General features: G+C 37.4%; 1 protein-coding gene across 4 annotated transcripts in view; it reads right to left on the bottom strand.

Moving 5' to 3' along the window:
• Window positions 1–298: 298 nt before the first annotated feature.
• Window positions 299–23,378, bottom strand: part of USP33 (ubiquitin specific peptidase 33) — a 43,486-nt gene continuing 20,406 nt past the window's right edge. For 3 of the 4 annotated variants that reach the window (XM_060773766.2, XM_060773762.2, XM_060773763.2), the window contains 16 exons: window positions 22,478–22,556; window positions 21,777–22,179; window positions 20,812–20,952; window positions 19,141–19,253; window positions 16,455–16,627; window positions 16,269–16,363; window positions 15,509–15,542; window positions 14,022–14,067; window positions 12,155–12,335; window positions 11,881–12,007; window positions 9,519–9,685; window positions 7,816–7,897; window positions 4,458–4,566; window positions 3,734–3,836; window positions 3,029–3,097; window positions 299–1,362 (listed from right to left, as the gene is read on the bottom strand). In XM_060773766.2, the coding sequence (XP_060629749.1) occupies window positions 1,205–1,362; window positions 3,029–3,097; window positions 3,734–3,836; window positions 4,458–4,566; window positions 7,816–7,897; window positions 9,519–9,685; window positions 11,881–12,007; window positions 12,155–12,335; window positions 14,022–14,067; window positions 15,509–15,542; window positions 16,269–16,363; window positions 16,455–16,627; window positions 19,141–19,253; window positions 20,812–20,952; window positions 21,777–22,179; window positions 22,478–22,556 (2,080 nt within the window). In that variant the 3' untranslated portion in view covers window positions 299–1,204. The remainder of the gene's footprint in view (window positions 1,363–3,028; window positions 3,098–3,733; window positions 3,837–4,457; window positions 4,567–7,815; window positions 7,898–9,518; window positions 9,686–11,880; window positions 12,008–12,154; window positions 12,336–14,021; window positions 14,068–15,508; window positions 15,543–16,268; window positions 16,364–16,454; window positions 16,628–19,140; window positions 19,254–20,811; window positions 20,953–21,776; window positions 22,180–22,477; window positions 22,557–23,378) is intronic. The other variant, XM_060773765.2, reaches the window with a different exon arrangement.

Genomic DNA, 23,378 nt, shown 5'->3' with positions numbered 1-23,378 from the left:
CAAGGACTGCTTTGTGCTTCATCATGTAGTGAAACAGTTTCAATACAAAGCTTCATACCAGAATAGAGTATGATAATTATAACCACAATTCACTAATATTTTAAGAGAATTTGGAGAAAGTTCTTGCTGACCTTTTTCAGTTGTGCCTGATTGTCATTTCAATGGGAAGTGCTGAAATTTTAAAGAAGCTTTTGAAGGTTTCTCCAGTCAAAACGATTTCATTTTTCACACTGGATACTGTAGTGCTCATTTATATTCCTAAACACACAGCTTTTCACTATGGATAATTTTCAAACACTTTAACATTTTAAAAACTGTTTTTATTGAACTAGCATTTAATAATATTGCTTGTATTGTAGCAATATTCAGGAAGAAAGACATTTGGGTGACATTCAACACTTCAATATGAATAATCAAGAATGCTTTTGCAATCTTCTTGTGTGGATTCAAGTCAACGTCTGACATCATAAATCATGCCAATGAGCATTGCCTAACTATACAATATTTCTTTCCACATGAAACTGTGCATTAAAAAAGTCTAGAAAATTCCTCCAATGCACAAGCAATAAACATACCCACTTCATGCACTCAAGAACACTCTTAACAAGTATGGTTTTGCTTAAATACATACACTATTGATTATATTAGATTATATGTCAAAGTTGTCTTAAACATTAGATAGGACCTTATTTATATCTGCTAACAAAAACAATGTTCTATCTGAATCATTCATATACCTGACACACTGAAACAAAACGATTTGACAGTTTAGTTCATTATGTTTCTTCTATACTGCAGTGCAAATAAAAGCAACATCTAACTTTTCCTGAGTTTTCATAGGAAATTAGAACCATAATTTCATCTGTTAAATTTCACTTCTTTCCATCTAAAGGTTCTCCTTTAATCTCATCTCAACTAAATTTGATTTAAAAGTCTGTAAAGATCTATTGAAAAGAATGGTTAAATCTTCCATCTGTACTTCACATACTTACAATTAAATGAGACAAGTAAGTTACATTTTCAAGAGAATACCTGTCTTTGAAAACTCTAATATACTTTTAGAATCTCTATACAAGTGCCAATTGATTTTCCACAGATGAAGTAATGCCCAACGTCTTGTCACCTCACAGACCAAACAGCAAACAAAAGATTTTGGGAATGTATTTTGAGTTGAAGATCTCTCCTAAAAACACACTGTTGATGGCTACAGAGCACATGTTTCTAACTCAATCTTATCTTCACTCTGTAGTGATTCAGGTTCACTTTGGGCAACCGGTGGCCTTAGTACGATTTCCGGTCCTCCTCCATATATTGACTGTAGAAAATTCCATGTTTCTTCAGAAATCTGTCCAGAATCAGCTCCTAAAAACATTTTTTTTGTTAAAGATAGTGTGGACATATGAAGATTTCAGTAAGTTGCGAATATATTTTGGAACAGAACTACCAAGCATCCCAACCTAAGCGCATACAAACATAGCAGGCAACATTAGTGAATTCAAGGCAATGGTCTAATTTCACTTCAGTTTCAGATTCAGCTCAACCTTATATGTAATGTGACATTCAAAACGAGCATTGACATTAGCGCAATTCTATCTCCCACAATGTTGGAAATAGCAACCTTCTTCAAGCCTTCACTAGTTATTTGTTATGTATATAATTGCTTACTATATTGTGTATGTATGTATTGGTATGTAGTTTTCCATAACTCTTATGTTGTGGGAGGGGCTGCAGACCACATGATCAGATCTGGGTTGTTTAGAAGTCAGTAGAAATAGAATGCTTTAGAGAACAGACTCTTTTAGACTCTCAGAACAGAGATGCTTTAGACTTTGGACTGCTGATTGTAAGAAAGGTGTCCTGTGTTATCTGCACAAAGAAACTACTTCAAATCCTATCTGTAACTGGACTGATAAGCAATATACCTGTATGCTGAATACATGAAGTTTGTGAGTAAACCAACTCTGTTACTTTTAAAGAAGTCTACTTATTTTTGGGTCTCTTGAGAGCATGATATAAATTAAGATTTTTAAGGGAGAGTAGATGTTTTTGGGCAATTGAAAAGAACACTTCTGCTGTTTTTGTGCATTGGCATATCTTTGTTCCTAACAGTTCAAAGATATAGCCAAGGATTTCAGTCTCTAACAACTGAGAAATCTAATTGCCTTGCATGAATACTACCACAAAGGAGAAGGTTGATTCAAGCGAGTTTTTAACTCTTCTCAGGAAGATTATACTTTTAAAAAGTTACGATCTCTAGAAAGGTCATGCCTTTCCAAAAGAATCCTGGTTTTCCCAAAAGGTTATGAATGCCATTTTTCAAAAGGTTATATGACCAGTGGTTTTTCAAAACACAACTTTACTCTCTCACTTTTTGAGCCTATATTTTCATGTAACTACCAGAACATCTGTCAAGATGTTTTCCCTGAGAAAAGGTATACGCTTTTTAAAAGTATTTTTTTAAAAAAAGATAATCTTTTCAGAATGTCAATATACTGACTAAAAACAATTGGAGCACAGATTTTTGAATCTGATGTTCCAATCAAAGTCTATTTTTCTTCAGTTTCACGGATGATATAATACCTTGTACAAAAATTAAAAGCCTCCATATACTGGTAGTTTTTATATAATAATGTTTAAAATGCAAAATTGCTGAACTATCTGGATCTAGAGAAGTGGAATTCTGCTTGCATTAGAGGAATAGAGCAAAGAGGCAATCTCATCTTAATGGGTCTCCCCAGAAGAGTTGGGAGACACTCCAGAACAGTGGGAGAGGTGATGCAAGGGTAAAAGGAAGTTATGGAATTCACTTCCCTACTCTATTCATCTGCTGTGGAGTTTCAAATGGATCCTGGTATCTTCTGCGAAGAGAATGAACTCTTTCAATTTACATCTTAAGAAAAGTGTGCAGTCCTTGCATATGGCAGAAATGGGGACAGACACACAGCAAATTATGCACACACACCATCATTGACAGAAAAGGAGGAAAACTACATGAAAAAAAATCAAAATATTATCAATAAGTCCATACCTTGTTTCAGAACAACAGTACCACATTTGTTGACAGCAATTTTGGCATTATCAATGGATCCTGGAGGATCTAGTATACAGAAAAAATATATTTGATGGAAAGTAACTGGAAATGCAAGGTTTAAGAAGTAAACAAAGAAACAACAAATAAGCCACATTTGCACTTCCTGCGTTGTATGTTTTGCCTGCTCCCAAATTTTTTAAATAAAATACTGAGTTATTAGCAAAATAGAGAGCCACGAGGTTCATGTGGGAATTTACTGGGAGAAAATCCAAGTAACTTTTCTACAGGAACACAAGGAACTACACATCATTAGTTTTGCTTTTGCCTCTGTTTTGATAGATTGATTGCCTTGTACTATAAACTTTCTAAAAAAAACCTTTCTGGATAACTCATTTTTTAAACAAATCCAAACAAACAATCTATTAAAAATATAATGGAAGCTCCTTAAACTGCAAGAGTATTTGCATAGATCTGTTTGAATCTACAAACAGAATTTCTCTTTTCCATTTCATTACAAGCTGCAGTAGTTTCTTGTATGAACATGCATCATGTGCCAAATCCTGTTCTCATTATTATTTTCTCATATTTTTTAAACAAAGCATCTGCATGTTGCCAGGCTTGTACCAGAGTAATTTAATGATGGAGAAAATAGTAAGTGCATACTCTACTGCAAATCTGATACTCTTTCTGGAAGCTACTCACCACTGTCCTTGCCCTTCACAAACCCCTCCCATTCTCTGAACCACTGCATACTGATACAATAGAATATGGACGGCGAATCTTCTTCCTGGAATGCCTTATTGAGCTGAAAGACATAAAAACAAGTTTTATGACCACGTTTGTGCTCCTTATGAAGTTCCCTTATGTACATTGAGGCATATTTCTGAGTAGTTTTCGGAATTATACTCTTAAGATGTTCCAGTTATAGCTAAAGAACAACAATTCCAGTAAGAAATCTTTAATATTTGTATTTGTTATATTTACCCACAGCTGTGGAACTCAAGGCACTTACAAAAGCTAAAACCATGAACAGCATTGTCATTTCTCTACTATTTGATTTTGCATTCAAAAACAAATCTTTTCAAGCTTGATGTGAATCTTGCCCTTAATGTTGAAATTCCACCATCACACAGCAAGGTGAACAATGTGTGTGTGTTTGGGGGGCTGTCATTACAAATTGAATTACTTATGAAAACTTCAATAAAAGTTAACGTAGACATCTTGGCTTGGAAATTTAATTGCCCTTGAGCAAACAGAAACTATCCTTTTGTTTGTCATCCAATCTGCCAAATTAGATTGTGGGGGCGCTTTCTCGCAGTGGAGGCATACCACACACAGAGTGTTTTTCAATGGTGATCCAAATCATTAATTTTAAGAATGTAAGTTTTAAAAAACCAACATAGTTTTAAAAGGAAGAACACATTACCCGAACAAACATTTCCAGTTCTGTTTTTCTTCTTTTCTCTATTTTCTCTGCTTCCACTTGGCAAGTATGGCAAACATACAGATGGTTAACAGCTGGTCCTCCACCATACCTGTAATCATAAAGTATTAAACAATCCTTGACCTCAAATTTGTATTTTGAAGTATTAAAAGATCTATATTAAACAATTATTATTTCTCATTAAACAATAAATACCTTATTTTGATCAATATCGGCTTCCTTCAAAATTAGGTAAAGGTTTCCCCATGACATTAAATTTAGTTGTGTCTGACTCTGGGGGGTGGTGCTCACCTCTATTTCTAAACCGAAGAGCCAGTGTTGTCCACAGACGCCTCCAAGGTCATGTGGCTGGCATGACTGCATGGAGCGCCGTTACTTTCTTGCCAGAGTGGTAAATATCGATCTACTCACATTTGCATGTTTTTGAACTGCTAGATTGGCAGATTCGAACAAGTTCAGCAGCTCAGCGGTTTAACCCGCTGTGCCACCAGGGGCACCCCTACAAAATTAGGTTTTTTAAAATTAACAAACAAAGCCTTGCTCTACTACGGGGTGAACATTATTTAGTCCTTCAGTTATTACTGGATTACAGTTCCCAGCACCTCCAGTTAGCATGAGAGATGCTGAGAGATGCAATCTAGTAGCACCTAGAGGGCTGCATGTTTCAACAAAGGTGAACAAAGTGCAGTCTTCCAAATGCTGTTTGACTCCCAACTCCCAGTAGTTCTCATACTAGCTATGCTGACTAGGCCTCATTGTAAGTTACAATCCAAAAGCATATTTAGACAGAACTGGTCTCCAATAATAATAAACTACAATCATTTTAGCTACTCTTACCATGGAAATATGAACTCTTTTTTGTGTGTTTTCAACAAGTACATCATATGTGTATGTCAGAGGATTGCCTAGCACTACCTATCTGAACCATTTTATCCCAGTCTCCAGCAAAAAGGGCCTTTACAGGAATAGCAACTTTTACAAACCCTTATGAGGAAAATAATTCAGTCTTAAAGAACACATTCCCTATTAGCACGTTAAAAGCTGTCTTAAACAATATGTTCTGCTGTTGGTCTAAAGTTAAGAGTTGAAGGAGATGTCCAGACAATTTTTACAAAAATAGATCATTCTCAGGTAGGGTGAAGAAGCAAGCCAGCTTAGGAGCAAAGTCTAGTTTAGGGAATAATTAATAGAGACAGCAAATAGTTATGCTGCTGGATGAGAAAATAATTGGTAGAGTTCTTAAGATAACGGGTGGAAGCCAATATCCCATGAATTGAAGTCTAACTGCAAAAGACAATATTCTGCCCTATTGTTGAAAAGTTTTGGCACATGAAAGACAACATCCTGCCCTATTTTATGACATTCAATTAAGTGAAAATTGATACTGGAATCCAAACCTCTTGTGGTGTGCAATGTAAGCTATATTTATCCACTACTCTATACCTTAGAGCTAAGTAATCTTGGCAAGGATTGTTTGGTCAAAAATAGGGCCTGAAAACACAATGCAAACATATTTCTGAGACTAAAATAATGATGAATTCATAACATCCAGTTTGTCAACCTTGCATATGTTTCAAATTTTTATTTTATTTTGAAAACTGTCTTCCCGTTGTTTAATTGCTCTAAAATGAATAGTATACAGGATTTAAAGTCAAATCCTTCACACGTTTCCCATGATTTCAGTTGACTTGTGTACAATAAGACTCACTCCAAAGGCAGCATGTGCACAAGTGAAGCCTCAATTCACATTTCTTTTCTGGTTTAGAGCACAAGAGGTGACTCTACTCTTTAGCACTGACACATGGACAAAGCACCTTATGGTGTCAGTAGCAGTATTTTTCTATCTCTAAATTGTGTAGTTTGTCAGAAGCCAGTCCCATAATAATAATAATAATAATAATAATAATTATTATTATTATTATTATTATTATTTTGTATCCTGCCTCCATCTCCCAGAAGGGGCTCAGGGTGGTTTTCATGGGGACAAGTCCAAACAAACATGGATTAAAAATACGACACAATAAAATAACATCATAATAATATAAAACAACATCATAAAACAGCCAATAGCCTGAACAATAATAAATACTGAACTTGGAGAGTAGGAGCTTGTGCAATATAGTTTCAAGACGGGCTGGTGGAAAAGTGAAAGAGGCAATAATAAATTAGGGCTAGAAGGGCAAAGGGCCCCTACCCAAGAAACCTTTAAAAAGAACCTTAAAACCTGGCTCTTCCGCTACTCCTTGAGTGAGTAGGTATACAACCTCACACTATTGCTCAGCCTCAACGTTTTTGTCATTGGAGTATATGCCACCCTCCATGGGAAAACTTGATTCCACAATCCACATTTTAATGAGCCCCCCTCCGCAAATAACCTGCTTCTCCTTTTATCTCATCCGAGTTTTTAATCAGTTTTTAATCAGTTTTTTAATCATTTTTTTTGCACATGCAGCCCTCCCATTGTCACTGTGACTGTGTTTATTGTAATCTTATATCGTTAATGTATTCATATGCTTTATGTAATTATGATGTTGTTTGTTGCTTGTATTTTTGGTTTTATTTTGCTGTAATTTGTTGTTTGGGCTTGGCCTCATGTAAGCCGCACCGAGTCCCCGTTGGGGAGATGGTGGCGGGGTATAAATAAAGATTATTATTATTATTCTCATTTAATTTAGAGCACTAGATCTATAGGGCAGGGGACAGTGATAAACTGCAGAAGCTGATAATAAATTATAGTTGGGGAGCCAATAATCTAGTGAATTTGTCTAATCAAAGGCATAGTGGAACATCCGCCTTTTTAGGCCTTTGATAAAAGTGGACAGGGTGGGTGTCATATTAAAAACACAAATATAATTTTAATTTATGGAAAGTAAAGCCTCTTTGAAAAGAAGGCTCTTTGATCTAGCAGAGATTTACATGAGCAAAACAGTGGATGTGACCTTCATATAAGCTCCTCTTTCCCAGCAGCCTCTTCCCTAAAACCACTTCCAATGCTGTTATGGAGGGTCACATTTTTAAGTGTATTTGAAAGTGTAAGGATGAACAAAAATTGCATCCCTGCCTTTTGTTCAGATATCTTTATTGGATTAAAGATCTGAGAAGTAAGAAAATATGCTGTTCAATTCTGTATACAGTTTTTATAAATATCAGCTTCTTTTTACTAAATACTATTTCCCTAGATTTGGTGCTATGTAATTTTATCTTTATGTGCGGCACCTTGAATGCTTTTGTGAGTCGCCCCGAGTCTGTTCGCAGAGATGGGGCGGGGGTAAAAATAAAGTTATATTATTATTTTATTATTAGATTGGGAAAAACATTACATTTCACAACTGAAGCTTACCTGCTATATAAGCTATCCCAGATGTTCTGAGGCAGCATTACTACCAGGTCCTCAATTGATGTAGCCTTGTATGGAGGAACTCCTGTGGACGTGAAGACAATTTCAATGAATACTTTTTATCATTGTAAAATTGTTTAGGGTAAATAATCTTTGCTTCTGACAATAGCCAAAACAAATGTCAGAAACTTTCATCAAACTGAGTAGTTCAGGCTGTCAGAGGAAAATGATATTATAGCTGTCCCTTTGATCTGAGGAGAGACATATGAACTTGAGTTGAATTTAAGTCATTTTATTTCTATCTCATAACTTGCACAAGAACTACTCAATTTTAAATGAGACAAAAGAAATTCCAAGCAACAAATACAACTTTTCCCAAATGGTGTCTAATAAACTTTTGGATAAACATTTGAAAAAAAAAAAGGTTTGTAGCCAGATGGGAAAGTACAAAAGGCTTGGGCGACAAATAAAAAACTCAAGCTACTTTGTTCAAATCAAGGGGTTGAATCCTGACACAATTCATTTCTAAACATGATTTGTGGGACTGTTGGAATCACTTTTACAGCTTCCACCTGAGGGTGCATCCTCAGAAATGTGAAATAAATTCATAGGTTCATCGTATAATGTCTGAAGGAAGTTGAGTAGTTTGATTGTCAGAAGAGGAACCATGCCAAATCTGAGAAATTAGAACCAAGCTATTATTTCAATCAGACAACTAAAAAAAATTTTTTTTCACTGTAAATATTTATTTAGAACTCTACCATGAAATATGCAGTAATCATAGCTGCATATGTGAGTCGGTAAAACAGCATCCAGCCATTATGGATTAGATTCTCAAGGTTTTTTTAAGTACCGGACATGAATCAATCATAATATGAATAGCATTTGAGTCATCTTTTGTCATTTAGCGCCTTTGGAGGTATTCTGCATTTAATCCAAAAATAAAATTATACATACTGGCCAGGAATATTTAAAATTACATAGGTTTTTAGACCTGTTTCTAGGCTTATTGGTGGCACTGATTAGAAAATAGCATTGGGTAGACTGTATCAACATTTGTTTCTTAGATATAGTTATTATGATTTTCTATGGGCAGGCGGATGAACACTGGTATATGGCATATGTTCTGTATCTCAAAAACTAAAGCTGACAGCGGAAAATGGGAGCCATTTTTGGAACCAGCAAGTCAAATATACCCAGAAACAGGGTCAACATTTGTTGGCCAGTATTGTTACTCAAGGTACAGTCCAAAAAAAGTAAAATCCTGAGCTAAAATATTTTTTTTTCTGTTTGGAACAGAATTTTGTTCTTCCAAATGAAAGTTGCCCTTTCCTGGGAGAGGCAACCATCACAAAACCAGCCTCTAATTTCACTTGAAATTGATATATATGATTAAGAACTTGATTCAAAGAAATTAATGAGCTTTTTTATTTTAGATCTCACCACTTTAGAAGAATAGGTACATAACTAAAAAGAGTTAAATGCTAAAAGAAGCTGTTCCGACTTTTAATAAAACAATAAACGAAGTCAGGGCACATGATCACATCCTGAATTCATTACCTAAGATACTAAATTCTGTAAAACAGCAACACTGAAACTCTACTGGCAAACAGGCAAGGTCAAGGGAACAGTAAATGTATTGTTCCAAAGCAACAAAAGAAGCTTTAATCTTTACAGGAGGATAATTTCCATAACAGCACTCTCACCTCCATGTATGCAGAGGAAATCATTATTTGAAATAGGTCCTGGCTCTGCAAAAGTCCTGTATTTATTCAGCCACTGTCGAGAAATGTAAAACTGGAGGAGGCTTGGTTCCATCACATTGAGATTTGACAGCTTTTGTCTCTCTCTTTTGGCTTCTTCATTGCTTTTTCTATTGGAAAGAAGCAATATTAAAGATCAATAACATGCATAAGAGTCATAGGCACACTAGGTAATGGTGAAGAAACAGATTTTATCCAAGCTCATGTTGAAAATAAGATACCATTATCACTTTTATTCATATTGAAATATCCAGTTTAAATAACACACCAATATTTTTTTTAGATTCATAGGCAAAGATTCTGTTAATACTCCAAATTAAACATCATCAAACAATGAAAATAAAATATATACTTACAAATCAGACAAGACTAAATAGGTTTACTCTAACTGGAAGTAGCTAGATCCTATTGTTTTGTTTGTCTATAACAAAGGTCCTCAAACTTTTTAAACAGAGGGCCAGGTCACAGTCTATAAGCTATCCTTTCAATTTAAAGGTGTCTAATGTCTGTGCCAACTCCATGATTTTATGATTTTGCTTCTGCAATTAAAAGAGCAGCAGCAAAGATGATGATCTAAAAGTACTTTTCCCTGAAACTGTCAACATATTTTTAAAATATCTTATCTATTTAGGCAAACACAGAATCACATCCGTATCTGCAAGGGGTACATACCAAGACACCCCTGTGGATATCTGAAGCCACAAATAACAGCAAATCCTACATTTTGACCAAACTTGGCACAGAATCACAGGATAGCACTGGAGGATCTAGATAGCTAGGAATAGATTTTTAATTGGTTTAAAGGGTTTAAACTGTTTATTTTTAATACTGTTCATGTTTAATTCTATTTTAATGTTTGTATCCTTTTAGATTTGTATTGTATTGGTTTGACTGTAAGCTGCAGAGTCTCTTTTTTAGAATGTTTTCGACATGAAATAATAATTTTTAGAGAAAAATGTGGGATATTATTATTATTATTCTTAATAATAATAATAATAATAATAATAATAGCTACAAACACTTCTGTAAATTATTTTCAGATGCTAAGAAGAATGCCTGTAGCGATACTTGCAGTTTTCTGAATAAGGATCACTACAATTAGTTTCCTCTTCATTTTTCATTTTGGGACCAATATCTTTTCTTTAAAGCAAGTGCAAATTCTCTAATCATTTAGTTCATCATTTTTTCAGAGCTTAGATTTCTTCTCTCATTCAAGGAATGTATTTGCTGCTAAGACTGGAACAGTTGTTTTCTCTTTCTGATTTAGCTCACATTTCCAAAAGAAAAAAAAGCCCTCCATCACTAGAGCCGATGTGTTTCAAACTACTACAGTGAATCTCCTTGTTCTTCAGCTCCCAGCTGCTGATCTACTAACGGCGCCTTCCTGTAGCAATTGCATTTTGCAATCCTTTTACACGGACCATCCTCTGAATTGAAATGAGGAAACTGAAGTTACCCATTCAAAGTGATCTCTCTGCAGTGTTCAAGTTCACTACAGTAACAAAATCTCACACATCTGCAGGGAGTGTAACAAATTATAAAGCATTCGAAATTAACAGGACTATCTGAAGGCACTGTAATTTTTCATCAGAAATACATAGTTATCAAAGCAATGTTTTCACAGTCATAGTTAATAAGATTATAATATTCAAATCTCTTAAGCTTATCCAGTGCATGACTTCATAAAAAGGGATGAAGACTGCTTTTTGTGTCTTTTTGCATGGATTAAGGCTAGGGCAACAGTTCAATAAGCTCCAAGAATGTAGTGCAAAAAATATTAAAGGGAAAACCTGGGGAAAAAAGGGTCTCATAGAAGAACAGGAGATGGTAAAACTGTTAAAAATGAGCGCGCGGGGGGGGGGGGGGGGGCAATTTTCTACACACAAGCATCTCCAAAGAAGCAAAGCTTTCTGTTTGGCAGCTGATCAAAACTCTAAATAATAGAAAGCACTAGCCAGTTTTGCTTGTTTTTCTCTTAAAATTCATGTGGAACAAACTTAAAAGAAATTTACTGAAGACAATGAGCTAAACTCAGGCTCGATGTTCCATGAACAGATGGGCCCTTCTCTCTGTTAGAAAGCATTTGATCTAAGGGAAGGAACTAACTAGTAAAAAGGAGCAGGGAAGCAAGCTGGGCTATCTTCCACCACAGATTAGAAAAGTCCAAGCATGAGAGAGGAAAATAAATGAAAGATATTCCCTGCCCTTCAGCTGATGGCGATGAGAACTCTGCTCAAAGGAGACTTCTGCTGAAAGTAGAACAAGCCCTGCCATTATATCCAGCACTTTTCACTTGTTGTCTCACCTGTAGAAGAGAACATATGCTTCGGCATTTTGGACAGTAGATTCTGTTACTTCAGTGACGCTCTGATCATCAAATTCATACCATCGGTTATTTAGGTTGTTCCGGCAATAAGCTATATAATGGCCATCTGAATTCAAGAAAAAAAAAAAGATAATGTTCAATTTCAGAACAGAAATGCAAGCAATGATTAGCTTTTAATTCCACCACAGTTCCATATAATGAATATGCCACAATATACACAACTAGAAAGAAAGCATGTACCATATCTACTTACTGATGGCAGTTCCATGATGGCAGATGACTGATAAGAGATCATACATCACTATCTGAGCTGGACTGTCCTTAGCAAGAAAAGGTTGAAGGTCAAGCCCTTCCAAGGGAAAGGATACATGGGTCCCGATTTTTGTAGAAAACATAAGGTCATGCCTGAATCGCTTGAGATGAATGCATAAAATCTGTAAAGAGTTGACACTCATTTGTAAATTGATATTTACCTCATTTTAGTATTAGCTTATCAATCAATTTATTTATTATTATTTATTTCAAACATTTGTACCCAGCCCTTCTCAACCCCCGCAGGGGACTCAGGGCGGCTCACAGCCGGCAACAATTCAATGCCCCCACATACAAGATAATAATACAGTAATTACATATAAGAGATACATTAAATTAGTTTAAAATTAGTTTAAAATTAAATACATGTAAAGTAATACTGGCTGTCTAGCCTTATCTAGAATAAAATTATGTGAACAACAACACAATCAGAAGCCTATCTATAGTGCATTTTCCATAGCATTATTATCACTGCCATTGTCATTATTAGCGTGCCACCCGAAAGCCTGGTCCCACAATTTCAATTGTTAGCAGACTGGTTCTGTGTTCTCATTAAAGTCTAACTCTAGCAGGGCCATTTATGAATGCTGTGGCTTCACCAGGTCTGCAAGTGCCTTGAGCAATATGTCCTCTGGGAAGGAAACATACCCCTAAGCATCCCACCCCTCCAAGCAAACTAATTTCTCTTCGTCTTTGGAATTTGCCACCTATTTTCTAGCATATTTTCCTTTGGGTGCCCCTCTTGCTTTTTCACCTCCCTTATGACCTCTCTCTCCTATATGAATTGTGTGTTTTTTCCAGCAGTTCAAGCAAGTGTACCATCCAAAATACATTTTACTCATCCAGTTTATTGGGCTGTTAACTCTTTTTTTATGAGCGATATTACCATATATCTTTCCAACCTCTTTTACATATCATGTAATCCTCAGAACCACAAAAATTAGTGATTTTTTAAGGGAGTGCTACTTTAATAATTAGCCAGAAACACCTTCATCTTTATTAGGATACATTCACATATGCATGTTTATTCTTTATTAACTAGATTGTCAAAGTGATAGCTTAAATACTGTATAAGATACAGCTATAATAAAGTGTATATCACATATTATCATCCCAGAACAGATTAAATGCAACTCTTCTCCATAAAAATAGTTCACATATCCACCTGCAAATCATACTATTGAAAAAATATACTAATTGAACAAAAAGCATAAAAGAATCATTCCTAACTATATAACCTACAAAGAGAGCAGTAGCTGTATTATGGCTACACATAGGTTTAAGCAAGTATTCTTTTGTATTGCCGAAGGCCTTCATGGCTGGAATCACTGGGTTATTGTAGGTTTTTTGGGCTGTATGGCCATGTTCTAGAAGCATTCTCTCCTGACATTTCACCTGCATATATGGCAGGCATCCTCAGAGGTTGTGCTGTGTGTGTATGTGTGTGTGTGTGTGTGTGTATGTATGTTTGTGTGCGTGCGTGTATGTGTGTGTGTGTATGTATGTTTGTGTGCGTGCGTGTATGTGTGTGTGTGTGTGTGTGTGTGTGTATATATATATATATATATATATATATATGAGAACCCCATTTGCCTAGTTTCCAGCAAACCTACAATAACCCAAGAATTCTTTTAATTTACTTTAGCTGTAAATCCATCTGAAAGATCTTACTGAGTAAGAGATCCAATGTAATCAGACATAAGCATATTCCAGGACAGTAGTAAATGCAGCTATAGTTTATTATTCATTCATTATTAAAAATCAACAACGATACATAAAATGTGTTTCTAAAATAAAATTAAAAATACCTCAGGAAAGTGTTGAACTTTGCAGAATTTTACTCCATTTCTTAACCTAAAGAAAAGTAAACATTTAGCAGAATTTTAAATATGATTTATTCCAGATACAGACAGATTGTTTCAGAAATGCTAACTGAGAAGAGGGTCCCTTATATATTTAAAAGAAAATAATGGTATTAGGAAGGATCACAAATCCATTAATTCTGTCCCACCCATAAACACTGAAAAAATATCCAGAAACTAGTTTTTATAAGTTAAACATTTATAAGTTAAACATTTATAAACACTATCACTTCACACATCATAATGAATATGTTAAGTACTTTTGTGCAACTAAATACTTGAATACATACAGGATGAGGCAGCACAGGCCTTAAATTATTCTATATACTCGTATATAAGTCAAGAATGGGGTTTGGAGCCAAAATTATGGATTTTGATGTGTCCTGTGAATGCCACACGTCATTCTGTGGAAAAGGGGGAAACATATTCACGAACACACATTCAAAAAAGCTTTTCTCTACTCCACTCAGAGAAGGGGAGGTTCTCTTTTTTAAAAAGTTAAAATACAGTACTAAATTTTATCACAAAAAGGAACCATTCCCCTTTCTAAGTAGTATGGTGAAATGTGAGAGCTTAGTCCATCCTGAGAGAACCAAAAAGAAGCACCGATCACTTCTACTTTCTTAGTCTCTTTTTGAGGGTAAAGTCCTCAAATTCTGCTAATTCTTTCCAACTCAGCAGTAGCCCGTAATCCTGCTTCAAACACTATTCCATGCTGAATCTTTAGAGAAACATTTGGGGGGGGGGGGGGACATAAGATGCTGTAACAGGAGTAAAAAAAGAGAGGAACAATCCCTTACAACTTTATCCTTTGATTACAAAACATAGTTATTCAATACAGGAGGTTGAGACAACAGGAAGTGAGATAAATCTTCCCCTTGGAAGGGAAATTCACTCCTTGAAGAGGTATTATCATGGGGAAAAGGCATCTCCACTAGTCATGGGCCCGGTATCTGTATCATCTGTTTGATTCGTGTTTTGATTTCGTTCCATCCATTCGGATGGCATGGAACGGGAAAGCAGGTACCAGCTCCAAGCCTGCTTTTTGGATTGATTGCCGTGCATGTAGGTCCAAAGCACCAGGGCCTGCTAGAGCCTGGAGCCGAGTGTCAAGTAAGGAGGGCTGCTTACTTGGCACTCAGGTGAAGGCCCTTGCAGGCCCAGGTGCTTTGGGCCTACACACCCAGGCCTACCAGGGCCTGCAGTCAAGCACCCGAGTAACGAGCACTGCTTTCTCAGTGCTCGGGTGCAGACCCTTGCAAGCCTGGGTTCTTTGGCCTATACTTTGGGTTGCGGAGCAAGGCCTCCATCAGCAAACATGATGGATCCTCAGCCCCAGCCAGAGAGCCCTTCAACTCCACAGATGAAGGTGAAGCAAATTTCATCCAAAAGCGTGCACTGGGAAGGGGAGCCTGAGTGGGAAGACCACTTACTTTTTACATTTTTCACAGCTGTACATATTGTCACCTGCAGACACCACGAGGAAGGAAGCATAACCATTAGTCCAAAACAATTCAAGCAGTATTCACTATGCACAAGAACCTACACTGGACATTTCTAGTTTTGCAATACAGTATTTGGGTACTGTTTTAACATGATTAAGAACATTTATCTTAATAAATTCAAGTATCAAGCCTTCAGTTAAAACTTAAAACATAATGATACAAATTAAAAGGGAAATGACTTCTCAAATGATAAGAGTAAAATAATGGAAATGTAATCATAAAATGTAGTAATAATTAGAGTAAAATAATAAATGTAATAATAATAGAGTAAAATAATGTAAATGTAATAATAATAGAGTAAAATAAGAAATGTAATAATAATAATAATAATAATAACAACAATAGAGTAAAATAATAAATAACTTTGACTTTAATATAAGTCATGGGGGGCATGTTCAGCCTTAAAAAGGGCTGAAAAACTCAGATTATAATCGAGTATGTATGATACTTATTATCAACTGATATATCTACTACAGTATAATGGAAAAATATTAAAAACTTGATTGATGTATTTAATTTAGATCCAACTGTGTCCCTCTTTGGAGGTTGAGAAGGACGGGTATAAATGTTCTAAATAAATAAATAAACTTTTCTCCAATAAGGGACCCAAAGTAAAAGGAAGATAATAGTCAAATGAGGAGAATATACTATTTTTTTTAATTTTTTACTAAGTATGGCATTTTCTTACCTTTCAGTTCATCTCTAGCAAAAAAGGCAGCGAGGCAATCTTGTAAGGTAACTGTTGGACCCCAAAACCAGCTAGGAATACATGAGACAACAAACCTGAAACATCATTGATAGAAAAGACAGCAAATGTTCTGCCAGTAGAGCAGAAACATGAATAAAAACAGTGAAGTATTGTAAAGCAACCAACCTTTTGAAATATTCCACAAAAAAAGCTATCCATCCTTGAGGAGCATATGCTTCACCACATGATCCTGCCTTGACAAGAGATGTCTGATGACTTGCAGAGTGGAGCTTAGCAAGGTCTTCCTTACCTGGAATAGGCAACGATAAATCCTGGAAAGTCTCCAGGGTAACTGACACCTATGTGAAAGAAAAAGACATTAGGCCAACCATAATTTTCAACTGATTCCAAAGAGTTTGAAAATATTCTGAGAATTTAAGTTTACATGTAATTATTATTATTATTATTATTATTATTAAACTTTATTTGTACCCCACTAGCACCTCCCGAAGGACTCGATGCGGCTTACAAAGGCCAAGGCCTCAACACACAATACAACAATACAAAACCTAAGGCAAATTAAAAACAATTAAAGCAATATAAACAACAAGCAATAAACAATACACTAAGACACAATAAAAATTGGCCGGGCCAGAGTAATGGGTACAGGATTAAAAGTGCTGATTTGACAGGAGGTATGTAGGATTATAGGGCAAGTGCAGTGTGCAGTGTGCAGCAATCTTAGTTTTATTTATTTGTTTTTATTTGTCGTGTCAGAACAACCAGTCTAACAGAACAAAGCAAACAAACAGAAAAATACACAACTTGTGGGTTTAGTAGCTGGTTAAATGTCCTTTGACCAGTATCTGGCCACTTGGAGTGCTTCCGGTGTTGCTGCAAGAAGGTCCTCCATTGTGCATGTGGCAGGGCTCAGGTTGCATTGCAGCAGGTGGTCAGTGGTTTGTTCTTCTCCACACTCGCATGTCGAGGATTCTACTTTGTAGCCCCATTTCTGAAGGTTGGCTCTGCATCTCGTGCTGCCAGAGCGCAGTCTGTTCAATGCCTTCCAAGTCGCCCAGTCTTCTGTGTGCCCAGGAGGGAGTTTCTCATTTGGTATCAGCCATTGGTTGAGGTGCTGGGTTTGAGCCTGCCACTTTTGGACTCTCGCTTGCCGAGGTGTTCCAGCGAGTGTCTCTGTAGATCTTAGAAAACTAGGTCTAGATTTAAGTCGTTGGCGTGCTGGCTGATACCCAAACAGGGGATGAGTTGGAGATGTCGCTGCCTTGGTCCTTTCACTATTGGCTGCTACTTCCCGGCGGATGCCAGGTGGTGCAATACCGGCTAAGCAGTGTAATTTCTCCAGTGGTGTAGGGCGCAGACACCCCGTGATAATGCAGCATGTCTCATTAAGAGCCACATCCACTGTTTTAGTATGGTGAGATGTGTTCCACACTGGGCATGCATACTCAGCAGCAGAGTAGCACAGCGCAAGGGCAGATGTCTTCACTGTATCTGGTTGTGATCCCCCAGGGGGACATGAGAGAAGCCTCCTCGCAGGATTGCAAGACATCCGGGCGTCCCCTGGGCAACGTCTTCGTAGACGGCAGATTCTCTCACCACAGAAGCGACCAGCATGCAACCTGGGGATCTTAGTTTTAATAAAGTGCTAATGGGACTTGGTATTGGAGATTTCCTATTCTGGGAAGGCACATCGGAACAGCCAGGTCTTCAAGTTCTTTCTGAAGACTGCCAGTGTAGGGGCCTGTCTAAGATCTTTGGGGAGGGTGTTCCAGAGTCGGGGGGCCACCACAGAAAAGGCCCTGTCTCGTGTCCCCACCAGACGTGCTTGCGACGCAGGCGGGATCACGAGCAGGGCCTCTCCAGATGACCGACATGAACGCGTGGGTTTGTAGACGGAGATGCGGTCACGCAGGTAGGATGGTCCCAAACCGTTCAGGGCTTTGTAGGTAAGCACCTGCACCTTGAATTGGGCTCGGAAAATAAACGGCAGCCAGTGGAGCTCCTTGAACAGGAGGGTTGACCTCTCTCTGTAAAGGGCCCCAGTTAACATCCTGGCCGCTGTTCGTTGGACTAGTTGGAACTTCCGAGCCGTTTTCAAGGGCAGCCCCACGTAGAGCGCATTGCAGTAGTCCAATCTGGAGGTGACCAAGGCATGGACCACCCCGGCCAGATCAGCCTTCGTGAGGTATGGTCGCAGTTGGCGCACGAGTCTTAATTATGCGAAAGCCCTCCCAGACACCGCCGACGCCTGAGCCTCAAGCGTAAGCGATGAATCCAAGAGGACTCCCAAACTGTGGACCTGCGGCTTCAGGGGGAGTGTAACCCCGTCCAGCACAGGTTGCCACCCTATACCCCGGTCAGGTTTACGATCAACCAGGAGGACCTCTGTCTTGTCGGGATTGATCTTCAGCTTGTTCCTCCTCATCCAGATAGACACAGCGGCCAGGCACTCGTCCAGCACCTGAGAGGCCTCCTTGGAATTAGGTGGTAATGAGTAATACAGTTGTGTGTCATCTGCATAGAGGTGGCACCTAACTCCATTTACATCCTGCCTTTCTTCTATCAATTGGACTTTAGGAATAACATCATAAGCCTCACTTGCAACTGAGTATATTGTTTGTCCTAGGATCACTACTAGGTGACAAACACAACACAACAAACCAGTCTGATCACTCAAGCTATAGTAATCCAGGCATGCTTAGGATATTATAAAAAAGGGAGTTAACTTAATTTTAAACTTTTTTCCCAAGAAAAGCAACTTAATCATAAATTATGGAAACATGAAGTTGGTAGAAGAACATGAAACATATGGAAAAAATGGAAAGAAAGAGAGCTTCTTTCCTATACTTACCCTATCACATGTCAGACATTGCACGGAACTTACAATAGTTCCATCAAATATGTCTGAGATAACACTCCTGTATTGTTTATGTTTCTTCTTTTTAGAGGATGGTGCAACTGGAACTAAATATTTTTAAAAACAGAAAGAAATAAAATGAAAATTAGTAGGCAATCATTGCCATACCATTCCCAAATGTAAATCTAGTGTGGAAAATATGGGAGGATCCCACAGAAGTACTGCCTATGTACATCTATGAGACATGGGTGGGAAGAAGAAAAACTGGGTAGGAATCGAAAGGCAAAAAGATGATGCAATATCAGTAATTTATTTCCAAGGCTGTCTTTGGATAAATCTGAAGATTCAAGCCATGCAAGGGGAGTGAAATGTGCAAAACCATCATACAAACACACATAAAACCCCCCAAAAAACAAATCTAATTTAGCAAGATAAAAGTGAGAAAGAAAATGCAGAGAACCTTCCCAGCTAACCGCTTTGGAAAAAATGTATTAAATAAGATTACTGAACAATTACACAATCTTGGGGAAACCATAATGTACTTAAATTAAGCTGCAAAACAATGCAAATTCCCAATGATAATCAATCAACTAGGAGAACTACAATACTATATATTATTATATTATATAATTCTTATACCCTGCTTTATTTCCCCCAAGGGGACACAAAGCGGCTTGACATAAAAGCATTAGCACAGAATTTAAAATATACAAATATACAAAAGTTAAAACAGAATTAACACAAACAGCACTCAAAAATACTAGCGCTTGTTCTCTTGTGTACTTGCTCTCGGTTTCAATTGCTGCCTTAATGTATATTTAAATATATAATGCTGACAAAAAGGTTACAAAAACACAAAAGGCTCAAAATAAGGACTGGACACATACTTCTTAATGCCCCATCTCACGGCTTTAGTATTTGAGAGGCATGCTAACATGGCACCCACAAGATGGCATGTGTCTAATTCAAGGCCAGGGGCCAGATCTAGCCCACCATGTCATTTTTTGTGGCTCTCCAGATGCTTGACTATAATTCCTGTATTCCTCATCATTAGACATAGTGACTAGAGCTGATGGTAGTTTTACTAGATGATAGTAAAATGCAAACACCAACAAGCATCTCAATGGGAGCTTTGATACAGTAACATCTGGAAGGCTGTTGTTTAATCCGGATAGTAGGGTTTGGATTTAGATACATAGGCTTCTGAATATAATGTCTGACATTGACCTTTCCCCTGCCTCAGAGCAGAAGTGTTGTTGGGCTGCAATTCCCATTGCCCCAGACTTCATTGCACATAATCAAAAGTGAAGGGAGTTATCATTTAACAACATCTGAGGACCCAAACAGGGTAAAAATTAAACAGGTGGCCATAATGTAAACAAGTTATAGTTGGCCCTCTGTACCCATGGATTCGCCATCCAAAGATTCAACATCTCTTTGAAGGCAAGCATAAGGCTGATGTGCACTTTGATTGAAATGAGTTGGGACACACCTGCACTAGATGATAGTAAAATGCAAACACCAACAAGCATCTCAATTCAGTATCCATTATGAAGAGATGAAAGGGAACAGAATCATCAAAATGAATAGGGAAATACTAAAAAAATGTAGGAATCTATTTAGCCTGAACAGAAATAAAAACAGTAAAATTAGAAAATGTGATACCCTTTTTGTGTGGGGTTGCCAGTCCAGACCAGAAGGAACCTGACTTAGGGGGGCTGGTTGATAGTCGTGCATTGCTTCCATCCTTCGAAGAATAACTTTGTGGTGCTGACACATCGTTCATATGAACATCATTGACATAGTCTGTAAAAAATAATTCCTTATTGTACAATTGATCTACAATTTTCACAAATGTAGTATTTGGTACTTGTATTTTCATCAAGTATTATCAAAGTAAAATTACAACAATGAAGCTGCCAATACTAGTTTGCCAAGACGAAGGATGTTAAGAATGTGCAAGATAATTCTCTATAAAACATGAGAAATAACAGTAAGAAAAGCAGAAAATGGATATGGTTTGAGAGAGAAAGAATATCTGACACAATGGAAGAGCTGAGGAGATTAGATGTCAGAAGCTGTCAGGAATAACAACATTAGTAAAGGTTTCCTCTTAACATTAAATCAAGTCAAGTCCAACCCTGGGGGGGGGGGGTGCTCATCTCCATTTCTAAGCTAAAGAGCCAACGTTGTCCACGGACACCTCCAAGGTCATGTGGCCAGCATGACTACATGGAGCGCTGTTACCTTTCCATCGAAGTGATACCTACTGATCTGCTCATATTTGCATGTTTTTGAACTGCTAGGTTGGCAGAAACTGGGCCTAATAGTAGAAGCTCACCCCACTCCCTGGATTCGAACCATTGACCTTTCGGTCAGCAAGCTCAGCAGCTCAGCAGTTTAACCTGCTGAGCCACAGGGGGCTCCCCATAACAACATTGAAATTCATATATTCTCCATTCCAAAATCAATACACAAATATACCATCATACAAGAGTCAACTGTTGGATTATATTAGAGACCTGTTACAACATGTTATAGCAGTATGTGGAAACGAATGCTGGAAGGGAGAAGACACATGGATGAATTGTTAAATAGCTGTGACACTGAAGTTGCAGTCATATAATCACCTGAGTATCTGCTGTGTATTTGCACTTTCACTGTTTCTTGGTTATTCAAAAGTTCGGCCATTTCAAATAAATTGTTTATATCTTTTTCTATGTTTTCCATAGAACCTGCTGGGTTCATCTTGGTACACAAGGATTTCTCATTCTGATGGTCTTTTGATACACTTTCATCCTCCTCAATTAACATCGCATCCTCTGAAAGGTTCTCTATCACAGGTTTTGACCAAGATTCGGCTTCTTCTTTGTCAGTGTTGTCACATGACTCAGAATCTCCATCTGATTGGCTCCTCTCTTCTTCTCCTCTCTCTTCTGCGATTGTTGGGCTAGTATCCTCTAGTGTGACAACAGGCTCTTTTAACTCTTCATGTAGCAAATCCATTAAACAACGCAGAAATTCCTGGGCATCCTGGAATTTAAAACAGTATGTTTTATTCAGAAAAGTAATTCAGAGAAGACACAAGAAGATGATTGTTTTCCAACAGTGACCTGGAAATCGTATTCAGAACCTCAGGGGACAAAGTTAAATGGGGGATATATGTAGTGTTGCGGGTTCAAGAAGAGGTATATTAAATACGTATAAGAGATGGTTCAACATGGTTTTCTGTCATTCTGTCCTCAGAGTGTGAGAAGAAAGTTTTCAGGTGTTACTACCAAAACACATTATTTATCTGCTACAGCATTTATAGAAGGAACCAAAAATGTACCTGTTGGGAATAGCCTCGAAATGCTGGATTAACTGTTTTGATTCCTTGGAATAAATTTGTTGGGACAACGGCTCCAGGTCTGGAAGAAAAGGTATTTTAAGGGAATATATTCAAATTCTTTAGAATGCTTCACTTTACTACTATTCAACATGCAATAGATCCTATCATATTATAGTAAAATTACATCATGTCTATTGCGAACTAAATCTAAGTTCAATGAGGCTTAACTAGACTGCAACTTTTGCATATGTAGTTCAACATATCTTCAAGACCGCATCTCCTAGGAACCGGAGTGGGAATTGATATAGTCCCACCACCGTCTCAAAAATGGTTGATGGAGACAAGAGAGAGGGTATTCTCGGTGGTGGCGCCCCAGGTCTGGAATGCCCTCCCTATAGAGATCAGGATAGCCCCCTCACTTCAAGCCTTCCAGTTTAAAAACATGGCTTTTAAAACAAGCCTTTGATCTTATGTAGGTTTTTTAGGATCAGTCCAAGGACTTACTGTTGGCGTCACGTCGGCACTGGGCTGTGTCAATTGGAAACAATTTGTTTTTATCGGCAGCTATGATTGCATTTTATGAATTTTATTGTTTTACACTGTAAGTATGTATGTGCGTGATTGTTACTCTATGGTTTTATCAATTTAGATTTATGTATTGTCTATATGTGGCATTTCACTGTATTTTGTTATCCACCCCTGAATCCCTTTGGGGAGATGGTGGCGGAGCAGAAATAAATTTTTATTATTATTATTATTATTATTATTATCATTATTATAGGATAAAGACTCTGTCTCTAAATACTGCAACTATTTCTGAATCTAATTAGACATTTGGTGAGGTAAACGGATTGAGTAATACCTCCTTTTGTCTATTAGAAGCTTCTTCTCTCTTGTACAT

This window comes from Anolis sagrei, chromosome 4 (assembly GCF_037176765.1).
Source record: "Anolis sagrei isolate rAnoSag1 chromosome 4, rAnoSag1.mat, whole genome shotgun sequence".
Lineage (NCBI taxonomy): Eukaryota > Metazoa > Chordata > Lepidosauria > Squamata > Dactyloidae > Anolis > Anolis sagrei.
The sequence above is the reverse complement of the archived record's forward strand: the minus strand, read 5'-3'. Positions and strand labels throughout refer to the sequence as shown.